The sequence below is a fragment of the Sinohyriopsis cumingii genome, chromosome 15, assembly GCF_028554795.1.
Source record: "Sinohyriopsis cumingii isolate HCF-2022 chromosome 15, ASM2855479v2, whole genome shotgun sequence".
Taxonomy (NCBI): domain Eukaryota; kingdom Metazoa; phylum Mollusca; class Bivalvia; order Unionida; family Unionidae; genus Sinohyriopsis; species Sinohyriopsis cumingii.
In genome coordinates this window covers 103,506,668-103,521,161 of record NC_142975.1, presented here as the reverse complement: position 1 = coordinate 103,521,161, position 14,494 = coordinate 103,506,668, and the positions used below count along the sequence as shown (strand labels likewise).

The 14,494-nt window shown below is 35.3% G+C and overlaps 1 protein-coding gene across 2 annotated transcripts in view; it reads right to left on the bottom strand.

The window, feature by feature from the left end:
* LOC149782402 (immunoglobulin superfamily member 10-like) overlaps window positions 1-14,494 on the bottom strand; it is a 100,223-nt gene that overhangs the window by 42,094 nt on the left and 43,635 nt on the right. Inside the window, exons 10-13 of one of the 2 annotated variants that reach the window (XM_089933784.1) lie at window positions 13,200-13,532; window positions 10,565-10,876; window positions 4,173-4,313; window positions 3,543-3,573 (exon numbers count right to left, since the gene is read on the bottom strand). In XM_089933784.1, coding sequence (XP_089789910.1) covers window positions 3,543-3,573; window positions 4,173-4,313; window positions 10,565-10,876; window positions 13,200-13,532 — 817 coding nt within the window. The remainder of the gene's footprint in view (window positions 1-3,542; window positions 3,574-4,172; window positions 4,314-10,564; window positions 10,877-13,199; window positions 13,533-14,494) is intronic. The other variant, XM_089933785.1, reaches the window with a different exon arrangement.

Below are 14,494 nucleotides of genomic sequence, written 5' to 3'. Positions count from 1 at the left end.
CATGATAATGACTTGTTGATCAAGGGGACCCGATAATGGGTGCCACTGACTACCAATGTCATCAGTAATGGGAGCATAATAAGCTAGACTACCTTAATCAAGTCCACTGCTGCAATGAATAATCTGAGGAGGTGAAATAACTTTCTCACTGAAATCTAAGTCTTGATAGAAACAGACTTGACCAGATCTATGATTCATATTATGCAATCATGGGGAAGCTGTGGCCAATTGATGATGAGAAATTCCATACCCGGGTGGACAAAACACTGGAATGAACGATGGTTCGATTGGTTCCAGTTCATAAGAATGCCTATGTGATATCAAAGTGAAAGAAAATCCTGTTTTGGAGTAGAATCAGTCTTACCGTATATGTTGGAGAATGTCATCCAAGTATACTGCTATTACTGTAGATGAATTCAACAGGATGATGACACAATTATAACCAATACTGGTAAAAGCCCCATGATTTATAATGAAATCAAATGGTAGGACTTTGAACTGATAAACCATGTCACTGTCAGCAAACAGACAAAATTTTTGTGATGCTGAGTGGATAGGGGCATAAAAGTATGCATCAAACCAATTGAGTGGATAGGGGCATAAAAGTATGCCTCGGACCAATTGAGTGGATAGGGGCATAAAGGTATGCATCAAACCAACTGAGTGGATAGGGACATAAAAGTATGCATCAAACCAATTGAGTGGATAGGGACATAAAAGTATGCATCAAACTAATTGAGTGGATAGGGACATAAAAGTATGCATCAAACCAATTAAGTGGATAGGGACATGAAAGTATGCATCAAACCAACTGAGTGGATAGGGACATAAAAGTATGCATCAAACCAACTGAGTGGATAGGGACATAAAAGTATGCATCAAACCAATTGAGTGGATAGGGACATAAAAGTATGCATCTAACCAACTGAGTGGATAGGGACATAAAAGTATGCATCAAACCAAATGAGTGGATAGGGACATAAAAGTATGCATCAAACCAATTGAGATGATGGCATACTCATCCTTTCTAATGGAGAAATGGAAGGCTCTTACCATCTCCATCTTTAATCTTCTTGGTGGGACATATTGTTTGAGGCAACTCAGGTTCAGTCTCAACCTCCTGAAAATTATAGTTTTATTTATTTTCTTCGTTGCATGATCTCCATCACCAGCAGTAACCAGTCTGGTGATGACAGACCATATCTCCAGCAGTAAAAATTCACCTGGTCTGACAGTACTTGCATAAGATGGGGTGAAGAGGAGCGGTTGGAAATTACATGGATCACCCAATCTTCTGGATGGATGAAGGGTGATACAGTAAGAACATTCGGGACCATAGTCTATTTTGAAGGCTGTCTTCTGTCACTGGGGTTATATCGACAATGAGTACTTGACTATAAAGATCCCTTATCCCTGTTCCAACCATATTCCCTCTTGTGTGGTCCTGATAGAACATTCCAAAATGACGGTGTGGGATTGGCAGTTCCTGAGATACTTGCCTCCAAACATCTTCAGTCTTCACTCCTAAGAGTAGAGGAGACCGAAACAAGGGGAGTCCTTAAATCTAGACTATGGTGCACCTTATGAGATGTGGAACAATGATGTCAAGTCAAACATCTTAAATCTAGACTATGGTGCACCTTATGAGATGTGGAACAATGATGCCAAGTCAAACATAGAGAAAGTGATAACCAGATTCCTAACTAGTCTGTCCACTTTAAAGAACAGTGGCTGGGACATTATGTACTGCCACCAGATTTGTATCTAGGGCTGGGATACAAGTACAAAAGGCATCTGAATGTGTCTTTTATCAGTGGTATGAAAACATCGCTGGTACTTGGCATTACCTGGATTACAAATGTGACCAGATATGAGGTCATTAATCCCTTTATCTTGGTAGACTGAGAAAGTATATGGACAGACAGTGTTTCTTCCTCAATGCTGAATGTACTGACACCTTTACCTCATAGTCTGGTTTGGTGGTGGTGGGTGGGAAGCATTCTAAAGCTGTCACCAACCTATAAATCTCTATGACAGCTGCCTGGAAAGTAAACTCTGTCTTTTCCATGGTAGGATCAGAGTATGGTTGGTTTGGAGTAGCCTCATCATTGTTACTGCATGGACTGCAAGTCCTAGCATTGGTCAGTCTGCATGTACAATTCAAACATCCCAGGTGGCAAAGATGACAATATCCCATCATCTCACACTTTAAGTTCACTAGCTCTTTCTTGCAAATATGCTGGGAACATTTTGACAATCTGTTCTGCTGGCTGAATGTGTTGTGCTTCGATGGATGGCTGGTTTACAAGGCAAAAAGTCAGCCTGGATGCCAGCTATATAAAATCTGGCCCAATCTTCAACTCTACTGCCATCGCTAAAGGCTTGGCTGGACAGATGGAATTTTCAGTAAATTCTCCATCATAATAAGGGAACTGTCACTGAAGGTGTGGCAAGACAGGTGGATCTATCACTATGATTCCCAAATACCATAGTAGGCTGGTCTGGTCAATCAGTCAAGTCCACCAATTGGCAGGATGAAATAATTTTGCAGTAAAATGCCCACCACAATATGGAAATGTTACTGAAGGTGATGCAAGATGGATGGATCTATCACAAAGATCTATGTAAAGTGTAACTGATTGCATTGTCATCTCTTGCACCAGAAAATGTTATTTGTTTCAAAGCAGATGCTTGTAAATCTTCAGAGCAATTTCCTCCATTTATGCTGATGTCATTGTAGCTGTTTTCCATCGTAGTTTAGGTGGAGAGGGGTCTCACACAAGGATTGCATTTTTGCATTTTGTGCATAACTACCAACCAGACCTCCTAAGACTAAGACTTATGTATGATGCATGGTAGAGAGGAAGTCTCTTTGGTGTACAAGTCACAAGTGTCTTTTCTAGCCTTGAACTTCCTAAAAACATTGTATACTTGGTTACCATTAACACTGAAATAATACAAAATAAAGATAATTATTAATACAATGTAGCATAAATAAAAATTAGCATGCAAATAAGATGCTAATACACACCCATTACTGATATAATAAAGGAAAACACTAAGTCATGAATAAATACTTGTTAAATGACAGCATATTTGCCATTTTATTATGCAATTACACAATTGTCCAAAATTATGGAAAAAGTATAAAATTAATGTGTAACAACTGTGTAGTAATGACCAAACTACACAATAACTTCAGTGACTGCCAATAATTTCTTTCTTAAATCTTGTAATATTTAGAAGGTAATTCTATGCGTATTTCAACATGACAGCCAAGCTTAAAAACTGGCAACACCTGGCGGTGGGAGGGGAATGTAAGAAGGCAAGAGTTATTTCCCTTTGTCTCTATGACATATTATGTAAGATGATTTTTCGTCTTTTAAGTAGTGCTGGATTTGGGAGGTAGTAGGCCTATATCCTTAACCTTAAAGTAATCAGGTAATGTATTTCACAAAGAAAAAGACCATTAGCTTCTTTATACCTTTTATGTCATTTTGTATTTGTGTAATATAATAACATGAAGTGAGATTAACACTTACCTTTCTTCATGCTCCTTTGCTACATCATTATCTGTAATTTCAATGAATAATAATTTCAGGCATAATGAAACAAAAAAAGTTGTCATATCGTTTACTAACTTTGATAAAGTAGCAATGTGACCAGCGAGTATCACCAGATTTAGAAAGCCATTAACATAATCTTAGAAACACAGGTATTTAAATCCTAGGGGCCATGGGTGGCCGAGTGGTCTAAATGCTTGCCTTTACAGATCACATACATATGGCCTCTATCTAGTACATGAGTTTGAGTCTCCAGGATGACCAATGTGGAAATGCAAAAGAACTTACCAGAAGTTTCCTATGGGTCAGTGGTTCTTACTAGAGTTTTCCTGGGTTCTCTCTCAACCATATTTCCTGGCCACCATGTATTCCTATTAAGTGCTCAAAAATGGCCTTAAACCCATCACAATAACAATTCAAATTCTGTTAGGTACAGTATGTGGGTGTAGCATTGATTGCACTGTGCCAAAATAATGATAAAATGTTAACAAGAAAGGCTATAAAAATAATTGATATAACTTGTGTATTTATTTTCCTCCATTCCTGACACACACATTTAAGATGACATTTGCTTTAATTTTTTGAGCTGATGATTGTAGTCTTTCTTACCATGTTCAGTTTTCTTTCTATGCTGATATCTTCTCCAAAGAAGTATGCCTATTACCACACATAAAATGACGACAAATCCGGCAATTATGCCGCCAGCTATGCCAGCAACTGATGTTCCATGGCTTGCAGAGGTACTTTCTACTACAAATATGAACAACAGTCATTTAAATTATATCTAATTGTAGCAAAGAGTTCATCTAATTAGTCATATACCTGTAGCAAAGAGTTCATCTAGTTAGTCATATACTTGTAGCAAAGAGTTCATCTAGTTAGTCATATACTTGTAGCAAAGAGTTCATCTAATTAGTTATATACTTGTAGCAAAGAGTTCATCTAATTAGTCATATACTTGTAGCAAAGAGTTCATCTAATTAGTCATATGCTTGTAGCAAAGAGTTCATCTAATTAGTCATATACCTGTTCCTGCTGTAAATAAAAGCACATGAAAATTCATATTATAGAAAATGGTCCAAAACTTTGAAGAAATTCAGGCAAGTGTTCACAATTAAAAACTACTGCCAAGTAATTTGATTCCTTTAGTAAGATCTGAAATAACCAAAGCATAGATGGGTAAATTTTGTGGTAAACTGTATTTAATCTGCATTTATTATCCTGGCATTTAAGGAAGGAATGGATTTATTATTAACAGCTATACTCCCTTTTTATCTATTTGTCTGTCCATCTATTTGTAACAAAGCTTGTCAATACTTCTTTTCCACACAACTTAGAGGACTTTAATTAAACTTTCTCAGCTAAATATGTACCTGGTGCAGATGTGGATTAAAATTACCTTCTGTTTGGCTTATTTTGGTGAGAATTTCTTGAAACTTTAAAACAAAATGGAGGTATACAATTCATCGTCACATCTCTTCATACACTGCTTGGAAGGATTTATTGAAGCTTCATTGGCAATATATATAGTGATATAGAATTAAGGCTTTACCGATTCATCTTGTGGGAAATTTCTTGAAACTTGTATTTCTTAATCATGATTCATCATCACTTCATCTCCCACATTGGTCAGAGGATTGTACTGAAATCTTACAGCAAGATATGGGGTTGGTATAAATGTGCAAGAAGTTCAATTGCTTTACTTCTCACTGTGCAGTTGGGGGGTGTGTAGTTCACCAGAATTTGGATGTCTGGGGAACATTTGAGATCAGCCATTTTGCCATGACCATGGTCAAACTGGAGTCAACCATGTCTGTATGAATAACAATGGGGAAACATGGAGTCGTTAGGGTCACTGAGCCACCACATTAAGGCAGGTTGGGTTTTATTCCAAGCCATCTGCTGATGGAGCCAGTATTTTACAAAACAGACAAAATGTCATCTGTTAATCTTTTTGACCTTACAGGTATATAACAATTTTCTTGTAATCATTCTAATGCTCCGGTGGCCTAAGTGGTTAGAGCATATGCCTTGGATAAGTGGTACCATCAACTGCTTTGGTTGGCGCTCAGCATTAAGAGGTTAGTGTTAGGACTGACTGGCCTGGTGTCAGGATAATGTCAATGGGTTGGACATGATGCCATATGTCTGTAACATCATGCCCCAGTGCAAGAATTACCATAAACTGCCACACTGCTGACATCATAGTGATATGACTCAGATTATTAAAGCTATGTTACAAATCCAAAACACACACATACACACAAGCCTGTAATTATTTATGACTGTTTTCAGAGATTGTGTTTTCAATTAGCACATCACATATAGTAATAATATTTTAAATATGAAAGTCATCAAGTCTAATTTTATCAAGGTTCTTTTCATTGTCTTTTTGGTAATTGCTCAGAATTTTAAACTACTCTTGCTTGCCTCCAATTTAGTACCACATTGTGATTATGCTACTATTCAATTTTATAAATAGGAGTTTAGTACCACACTGTGATTATGCTACTATTCTATTTTATAAATAGGAGTTTAGTACCACACTGTGATTATGCTACTATTCTATTTTATAAATAGGAGTTTAGTACCACATTGTGATAATGCTACTATTCTATTTTATAAATAGGAGTTTAGTACCACACTGTGATAATGCTACTATTCTATTTTATAAATAGGAGTTTAGTACCACACTTTGATTATGCTACTATTCTATTTTATAAATAGGAGTTTAGTACCACACTGTGATTATGCTACTATTCTATTTTATAAATAGGAGTTTAGTACCACACTTTGATTATGCTACTATTCTATTTTATAAATAGGAGTTTAGTACCACACTGTGATTATGCTACTATTCTATTTTATAAATAGGAGTTTAGTACCACACTGTGATAATGCTACTATTCTATTTTATAAATAGGAGTTTAGTACCACACTGTGATTATGCTACTATTCTATTTTATGAATAGGAGTTTAGTACCACACTGTGATTATGCTACTATTCTATTTTATAAATAGGAGTTTAGTACCACATTGTGATTATGCTACTATTCTATTTTATAAATAAGAGCCACTTGGCTTTGTCTCAGTTTAGTGAAAAACCTTGCCATCTAATTTCTGTATATAGCTTTTGATATGCATCATAGTTTTCTTCCTCTAAGGATCATTCAAAGCTGATATTAAAGGCAAGTACATTTTGTTTGGCATAAAATTCTAATTTAACAAAAGGTTCATTTTGGACCATCTGGGTTGGATAGGTTTATTCCCATGGAATTGGCTGGACTCCTTCAAGCTAATTTCTTGAAGTACATCAACATTAGCATGCAGTATTGACTTGTCTAACTGTATTTATCAAAATACAACAAAAGGAAACTGATTTCAGCCTCACCACACAGTGTAAAGGATAAAATAGATGAACTCAAAGCTTATGCTTTATGATCAACTAAACTTTTACTGATTTTCCAGGCACACATGCTGCAATGGGAAAAAACAATGTTTTGACCTTCACAAAAATCCATTTTATCAAATACACTTGTAAAGTTGCAGGAACTATTTTGTAAATAGATGAGCTCAGCTTTGAATAAAACTGATGAGACCAGAAGTCTATGTGCCATACCAAATCTGTTAGAACCAGTGGACTACAACTGAGGTCGACAATAAAAGGATCAGAACCAGTGGTCAAGTGGCCCTGGAATCAAATAGTTTTGATGCTGTAAATGGTTCAATATGTATATTCTGTAAGAATTTCTATTATTGATCATGATCTAAGAAAGTATAATACATGAGCTTTTATGTCACACACTAAGCCTTTAACTTGTTACAACTCTTTGATCTTCTCTGTCACACACTAAGCCTTTAACTTGTTACAACACTTTGATCTTCTCTGTCACACACTAAGCCTTTATCTTGTTACAACACTTTGATCTTCTCTGTCACACACTATATCTTTAACTTGTTACAACTCTTTGATCTTCTCTGTCACACACTATATCTTTAACTTGTTACAACTCTTTGATCTTCTCTGTCACACACTATATCTTTAACTTGTTACAACTCTTTGATCTTCTCTGTCACACACTAAGCCTTTAACTTGTTACAACTCTTTGATCTTCTGTCACACACACTGTCTTTAACTTGTTTACACATCTTTGATCTTCTCTGTCACACACTATATCTTTAACTTGTTACAACTCTTTGATCTTCTCTGTCACACACTATATCTTTAACTTGTTACAACTCTTTGATCTTCTCTGTCACACACTAAGCCTTTAACTTGTTACAACACTTTGATCTTAAAGTAATAGAAAACAGTGTATCAGAAAATTTTGTAAATTCAATAATTGATTTCCATAAAATTAAAAGTGAAGATTAAAAAAGAACCTAAAGTATTGTGAATTAAGTCCCATATATTCCAAAAAGTTATATCAAGAGTCCTAATCAATAAAGTTCTAATTAAATTCCAGTAGTGTTAGTAAATAACATTTTGAATAAATCAAACTCAAAAGCAGAACACAACAATACAAATTATCCTGCTTCAAATGATATTGCAAGAATGTGTGATGTGATGTGATTTGGATTTTTAATGTAGCTTTAACAATTTTTCAGTCATATCACTATGATGTCTGCAATGTGGCAGTTTATAGTGATGTCTAGCACTGAGGCATCATGCCGCAGACATGTAGCATGATGTCCCACCCAGTCACATTATCCTGACACCGGGCTGACCAGTCCTAACACTAACTTCTTAATGCTGAGCGCCAAGTGAGGCAGCTGTTAGTACTTTTTTTGTAAGTCTTTGGTATGACTCAGCCAGGGATCGGACCCACGACCTCCCGCATCCGAGGCAGACGCTCTAACCACTAGGCCACCGGAGTAGTGATATTGCAAGAATAAATAATTTTTCTAGTAAACAAGATTAAATAAAAACCCAAGAAACAAAAGTCTCTATGACTTGAAGGATGGTATAAAGTCTCAATGACTTGAAGGATGGTATAAAGTCTCAATGACTTGAAGGATGACATAAAGTCTCAATGACTTGAAGGATGGTATAAAGTCTCAATGACTTGAAGGATGGTATAAAGTCTCAATGACTTGAAGGATGGTATAAAGTCTCAATGACTTGAAGGATGGTATAAAGTCTCAATGACTTGAAGGATGACATAAAGTCTCAATGACTTGAAGAATGGTATAAAGTCAATGACCTGAAGGATGGTATAAAGTCTCAATGATTTGAATGACGGTATAAAGTCTCAATGACTTGAAGGATGACATAAAGTCTCAATGACTTGAAGGATGGTATAAAATCAATGACCTGAAGGATGGTATAAAGTCAATGACTTGAAGGATGGTATAAAGTCAATGACCTGAAGGATGGCATAAAGTCTCAATGACTTGAAGGATGGCATAAAGTCTCAATAATTTGATGGATGACATAAAGTCTCAATGACTTGAAGGATGGCATAAAGTCTATATGATGAAAGATGGCATAAAGTCTCAATGACTTCCGTGACTGTCCCAAGAAAAACATGATTAACATTACTCAAGCAAACAAGTTCCCTGAATTTTCAAGAATGTGCTGAATGCCACATAAATTCAATCAAAAGGAACATCATAAGCAAATCACTTTATTTATTTCATCAAAATTTCACCAGAATTGTAAGTCATAAAGTATTGTGCCTTAGTAGATATGAACCAGAAACATAAACTACTTTTAAATATTTTTTCTAATGTTTCACAGGGGACTGGGATTTTCATGTTTTAACTGAGAAAAGTTAGATCCAGATTTCTTAATTAATTTTCAAAAATGCTTATGTACTCCTCCATGTTGACAACGTTGGACATATAGTAAACAATTTATACTGGCACACTTAGAACTTGAATGTAATGGGAACATAATTTTCAAACAAGATACATACGGATAAATACATCTTAACATGAAAAAAAAAGATAAAGCAATAAGTTTTACTGTCCAATGAAAGTGTCAACATAGATATACACGTACCAGCCAATGAATCATAACAACCTTTTATGTGACAAAATATATATTCAATAACTTAATGAATAGTGAAATAGTCCTTTATTTAGTCTGATGGAATGAAATGGTATGTAGTCAACACAATCTATGCAAACATCATGTCTTATTCATTGTGGACAGTACATTTATTTCACACTCATTTTTTTCCCCATCTTGCTTCTATTCCTCATATATTCGTAGCTTGTGATTAAAGTGACTATTTTGTATTTTTCTGACTGGCAAATATTCAGTCAAATTTACAACAGTGTGACATCAAAATGAGCATGAGCAAATTCACTCAAACTGTATATAAGTAGTGATAGTTATGGGAAATTTATACATTATTTAATGTTAATATACATTGTTTCTCTAGCTTCAATGCCTTGGGTGATTAAAACGTTATACAACTGGACCAATTTTTAATCAATATGTGTACAAGTATGTGATTTATCTTTCATGACAGGAAAATGTGGAAAAGGAAAAAAAAAGTATAAAGTAATAGTTATCAAACTACACTATCATTTGAATCCACATATTGTTTAAAATAGTACAACTGTCATCTATACCTATCAAATCAAATGGTCTACTCACAAACTTCGTCAAAGCAGATAACTAGTTCCTGATTACAGTGTAATGCTTGACATGAATTGTCTTATAATTTTAATGCACATAATGAGTTCACTACCTATATAAGAGATCAGGTAACTATATCTTATCAGATAATAATCTGAAAGTAAGAAACTTTAAAGTCAGTCAAATGTCAGTCCTTACAGACATTTTCAACATATATGACCTTGTTACAGATTGCAAATTAATCCCTGACATAGGAAGTCTCATGCCAACATATATGACCTTGTTACAGATTGCAAATTAATCAATGACACAGGAAGTCTCATGCCAAATCTGATCAAAATTTAAAAATTGGTATGGTGTTTTGGAGACAAAGTAAAATATTCCATACATAAATGAATAATAGGTGTATTACCTTCAGGAATGAATATTGTAATTATAAATGAGTAGGGACTTCTGCCAATCTCATTCCAGGAGTACATCCTATACTCATAAGTTCCTGGGGGAGGCTGAGTGACATTAACAAAATAAGTTCCATTATAGGTTTGTGTTTCTTTTAGATCTGTAATACTTGAGTTCATCCAGAACGAGTCAGGGCTGGCTGTGGACCTGTATTCTATGGTAAATGTCTGGTTACGACCACCATTAAACCCTGGCTTAAAGTTAAATTCAACCTCTTTCTCTAAAAATCTGTTGAAGTGAAATTCGTCAACTATCCGGGGAGGACCTGCAAAAATTAGAAAATTAAGTTTAAAATTGCTTCATAAAATTTGAATGAATGTTTATAATATCTAGGAATAGACTGTCTGTCTGTCTCTCTCTCTAAAGTTGTTAATGCAAATGCTGGCATGCCAACCCCTCAGTCCTAGCTTCAACCTTTTTCAGAATCAATGCAGCCTGTATGTAAATTATAACATGGTCATGTCTGTCAACTTTAGCATATATTACTTCTAGATAATATCTCTATCCAGATACTCATTTACATAATGTAACTTTATCCATTTTGCAGGAAAATAATTAATTAAAGTGTATCTTAAATTGCGAACCAGTCATAACACCTGTAAATAATGACACAGACTGACAGCAACAGAACTCAGTTGAGATCTAGCTAATATCAAGCGGCAACCATAGTGTGGTAGAAATATAATAATAATTCCTGCCTAAGTCAAAACCAACTGCAAACAATATAGACTATTATTTCCCAATAATGTACCATAATGTATTGTACTACAATCAATAACTGATGGAAGACCACAAGGATGAATGGATGTATAAACAGGGAAGAATGAATGAATGTATAGACAGAGCAGCAATAATGGATGTATGAACAAGGGAATTATGAACTAGACAGTGGGGGTGATCACAAGTGACCACTATAATCTAACTAGGGGCAGTCAAGCAAAGTCCAAGATGGGTCTGTAACTTACAATTTAATTTATTATGAAATAAGTCCATCAGATAAGTAAGGCTTCAGTAAGAAATGTAGTTATTTATCAGAGTATACTTGGCAGAGGCTCAATCTTTGAATCACAGATCAAAAGAACATACACTTCATTTTACTGGTGTGGTTAGAGCATCTGCTTTGGATGTGGAAGGTCGAGGGTTCAAACCCCAGGTGAGTCATAACAAAGACTTATAAAAAATGGTACTAGCAGCTGCCTTGCTTGGCACTCAGCATTAAGAGGTTAGTGCTAAGATTGGTTGGTCTGCTGTCAGCATGATGTGACTCAGTGGGACATGATGCTACATGTCTGCGGCAAGATGGGGATGTCAATAGTTTCCAAGTTGTGATACTGAGACAGTGTAAGTTGATTTCATGATGTCCTGTCAAACGTTGTTGAAGTCTGTTCAGCAGCCTGTGAGAAGTATTGCATAGATTTCTGTATTTTAAACTATGAGGGTCATATCTGATGGCACATAGTACAAAGGATGATGGTCTCTACACCAGAATATTACCTATTTTAGTTGAAATTAGTTCATTGGTAATCACAAAACAGAAAATAGCAAGAGAGGACATGCAATGCACAACATATGAGGGACAATAAATAATTAGCTTAATTGGCCCATGGCCTGATGTAGCACAATATCATAATTAGCTTAATTGGCCCATGGCTTGATGTAGGACAATATCATAATTAGCTTAATTGGATCATGGCCTAATGTAGGACAATATCATAATTAGCTTAATTGTATCATGGCCTGATGTAGGACAATATCATAATTAGCTTAATTGGCCCATGACCTGATGTAGGACAATATCATAATTAGCTTAATTGGCCCATGACCTGATGTAGGACAATATCATAATTAGCTTAAGTGGCCCATGACCTGATGTAGGACAATATCATAATTAGCTTAATTGGTCCATGGCCTGATGTAGGATAATATCATAGCTTAACTGGCCCATGGCCTGATGTAGGACAATATCATAATTAGCTTAATTGACCCATGGCCTGATGTAGAACGATATCATAATTAGCTTAATTGGCCCATGGCCTGATGAAGAAAAAATTATAACCATAACCATCATAGATTGTTTAGTACTCAAGTGCCTTGCCAAGGACACATAACTGTAGACAACCAGGCTGATCCAATTCTAGGACATGAAACAGCACATTTTTGGTCACAAATCTTGCATGCTAACCATGGAGTCACTACATCTCCTTAAAATGGCCACCATTGTTGAATGTACTGCCACATTTACAAGATGATAAAAACCCTCCCTGGAAACCATTGTAGCTTCCACCCAAATGTAACAGTTGCATTACTATTCACTAGCTTCTACATTTCTTTTTCATACATGTAAAATAAACCCCCACTATTTAACATACAGTGTTCCAACCTGTATTTATCGTACAATGTTAGCTTGTGTGCATGCCATATATGCCAGTTCTTTATGTTATTGATTGTAGAATACACAGGCTATGAATACAAGTTTGTAATGAAAAATCAACTGGAAGGTATGAAAATGAACTATCATAAACTTTATATATTAAGAAAAGTTAATTGGACTCCTTTACAAAAAAATACACTGTAGGGAGGAGGCTTGCCTGCTGCATCCAGCTGCAATATGAACTCCTTTGTTCCCAGGAAATTCCTCAACACCAGGGTGTAGTTATCAAAATCATCCTCTGTTAGATTCTGAATGAAAAGATTTGCCATTGCAGCCTCAAGTTTAACTGGTATGCCATAAAATTTTGAATCAGTAACTCTAGTTGAGAGACTCATAGTGATCCTGCTACTGTTTTGTAGTCCAGTCCCATTTTTCTGAAAGATGAAACTCCCAATTGCTGGGTTGCTATAAAAGGGTATGGATATGTTGACAGAATGGCCAGTTAACTCAGCAAAATGAAATTCCTCTTCTTTCAATACAACTGGTGTTCCTACATGAAAAAGAGAAAAAAAGACTACTGTGAACAGTTTATACAGTTTAGGGAAAGACCATTTAATTTTCTGGTAGGGGCCTGCGACTTCTTTAAAAACATATTTTTGGCTTATTAATAGCTGGAAAAAAATATTCCTCTAATTCTGGGAAAAGAACCTATTAATATCATATTATATTAGTTCAACAAATTTAATTGGCTCAAGGCAAAGAGGAAACAATATCCCAGCTCAAAAAAAATCACTGCTTTCCCCACTCCCAGGATCAACTGCTCAGTCACTTATCATACGTAACCGTATCTCTATACAATGCAAACAGTTTATGTTCAGCTAATGCACCCATTGACAAATAAAAATAGAATTTGATCACTGTTAGTAGGTTTTAAGGCCCTGAATAAAGAAAATGACTCAAACTGCTAAAATTCATGGCCTCCAGTCTATGCTTAGTTGTTACAAATATAAATTTTCAAAATAAATGAAATCAGTGTAATGTCAGCTGCATAAATTTATTGTCAAGTTATACAATTTTCAAGTTTTCCCATGCCATTTTATTGACAGACTTGTGATGTGGTAACATATTATTGCATATTTCTTGTTACTGCCTTCCCCAAAAATGGAGGTATACTGACACAACTGCTAAACTACATCCTGGAATGTAATTTTCCTATCAGACTCTTGTGATACTATTTATAGCCATTTTGTTGCAGACATACATTTTTTGTCAGACTAGTGCTCACTATTGTCTTAATGTTGTATGTATGACTATTTTTATTTTAATTTTTGGGTTATATATTTATTTATGAAGCTGTAAAGTTTGAAAAGTAGAGTTTTTTCTATGAGCTTGTAGAACTATACAATTTAATATCATCTGTACAACATTTCTTAATTTGATCATGTACAATGACCCCTTTTAGAACCCCAAACTCGCTTTTAGTCTCAAAACTCTCCCTCCAATGTGTGAAGG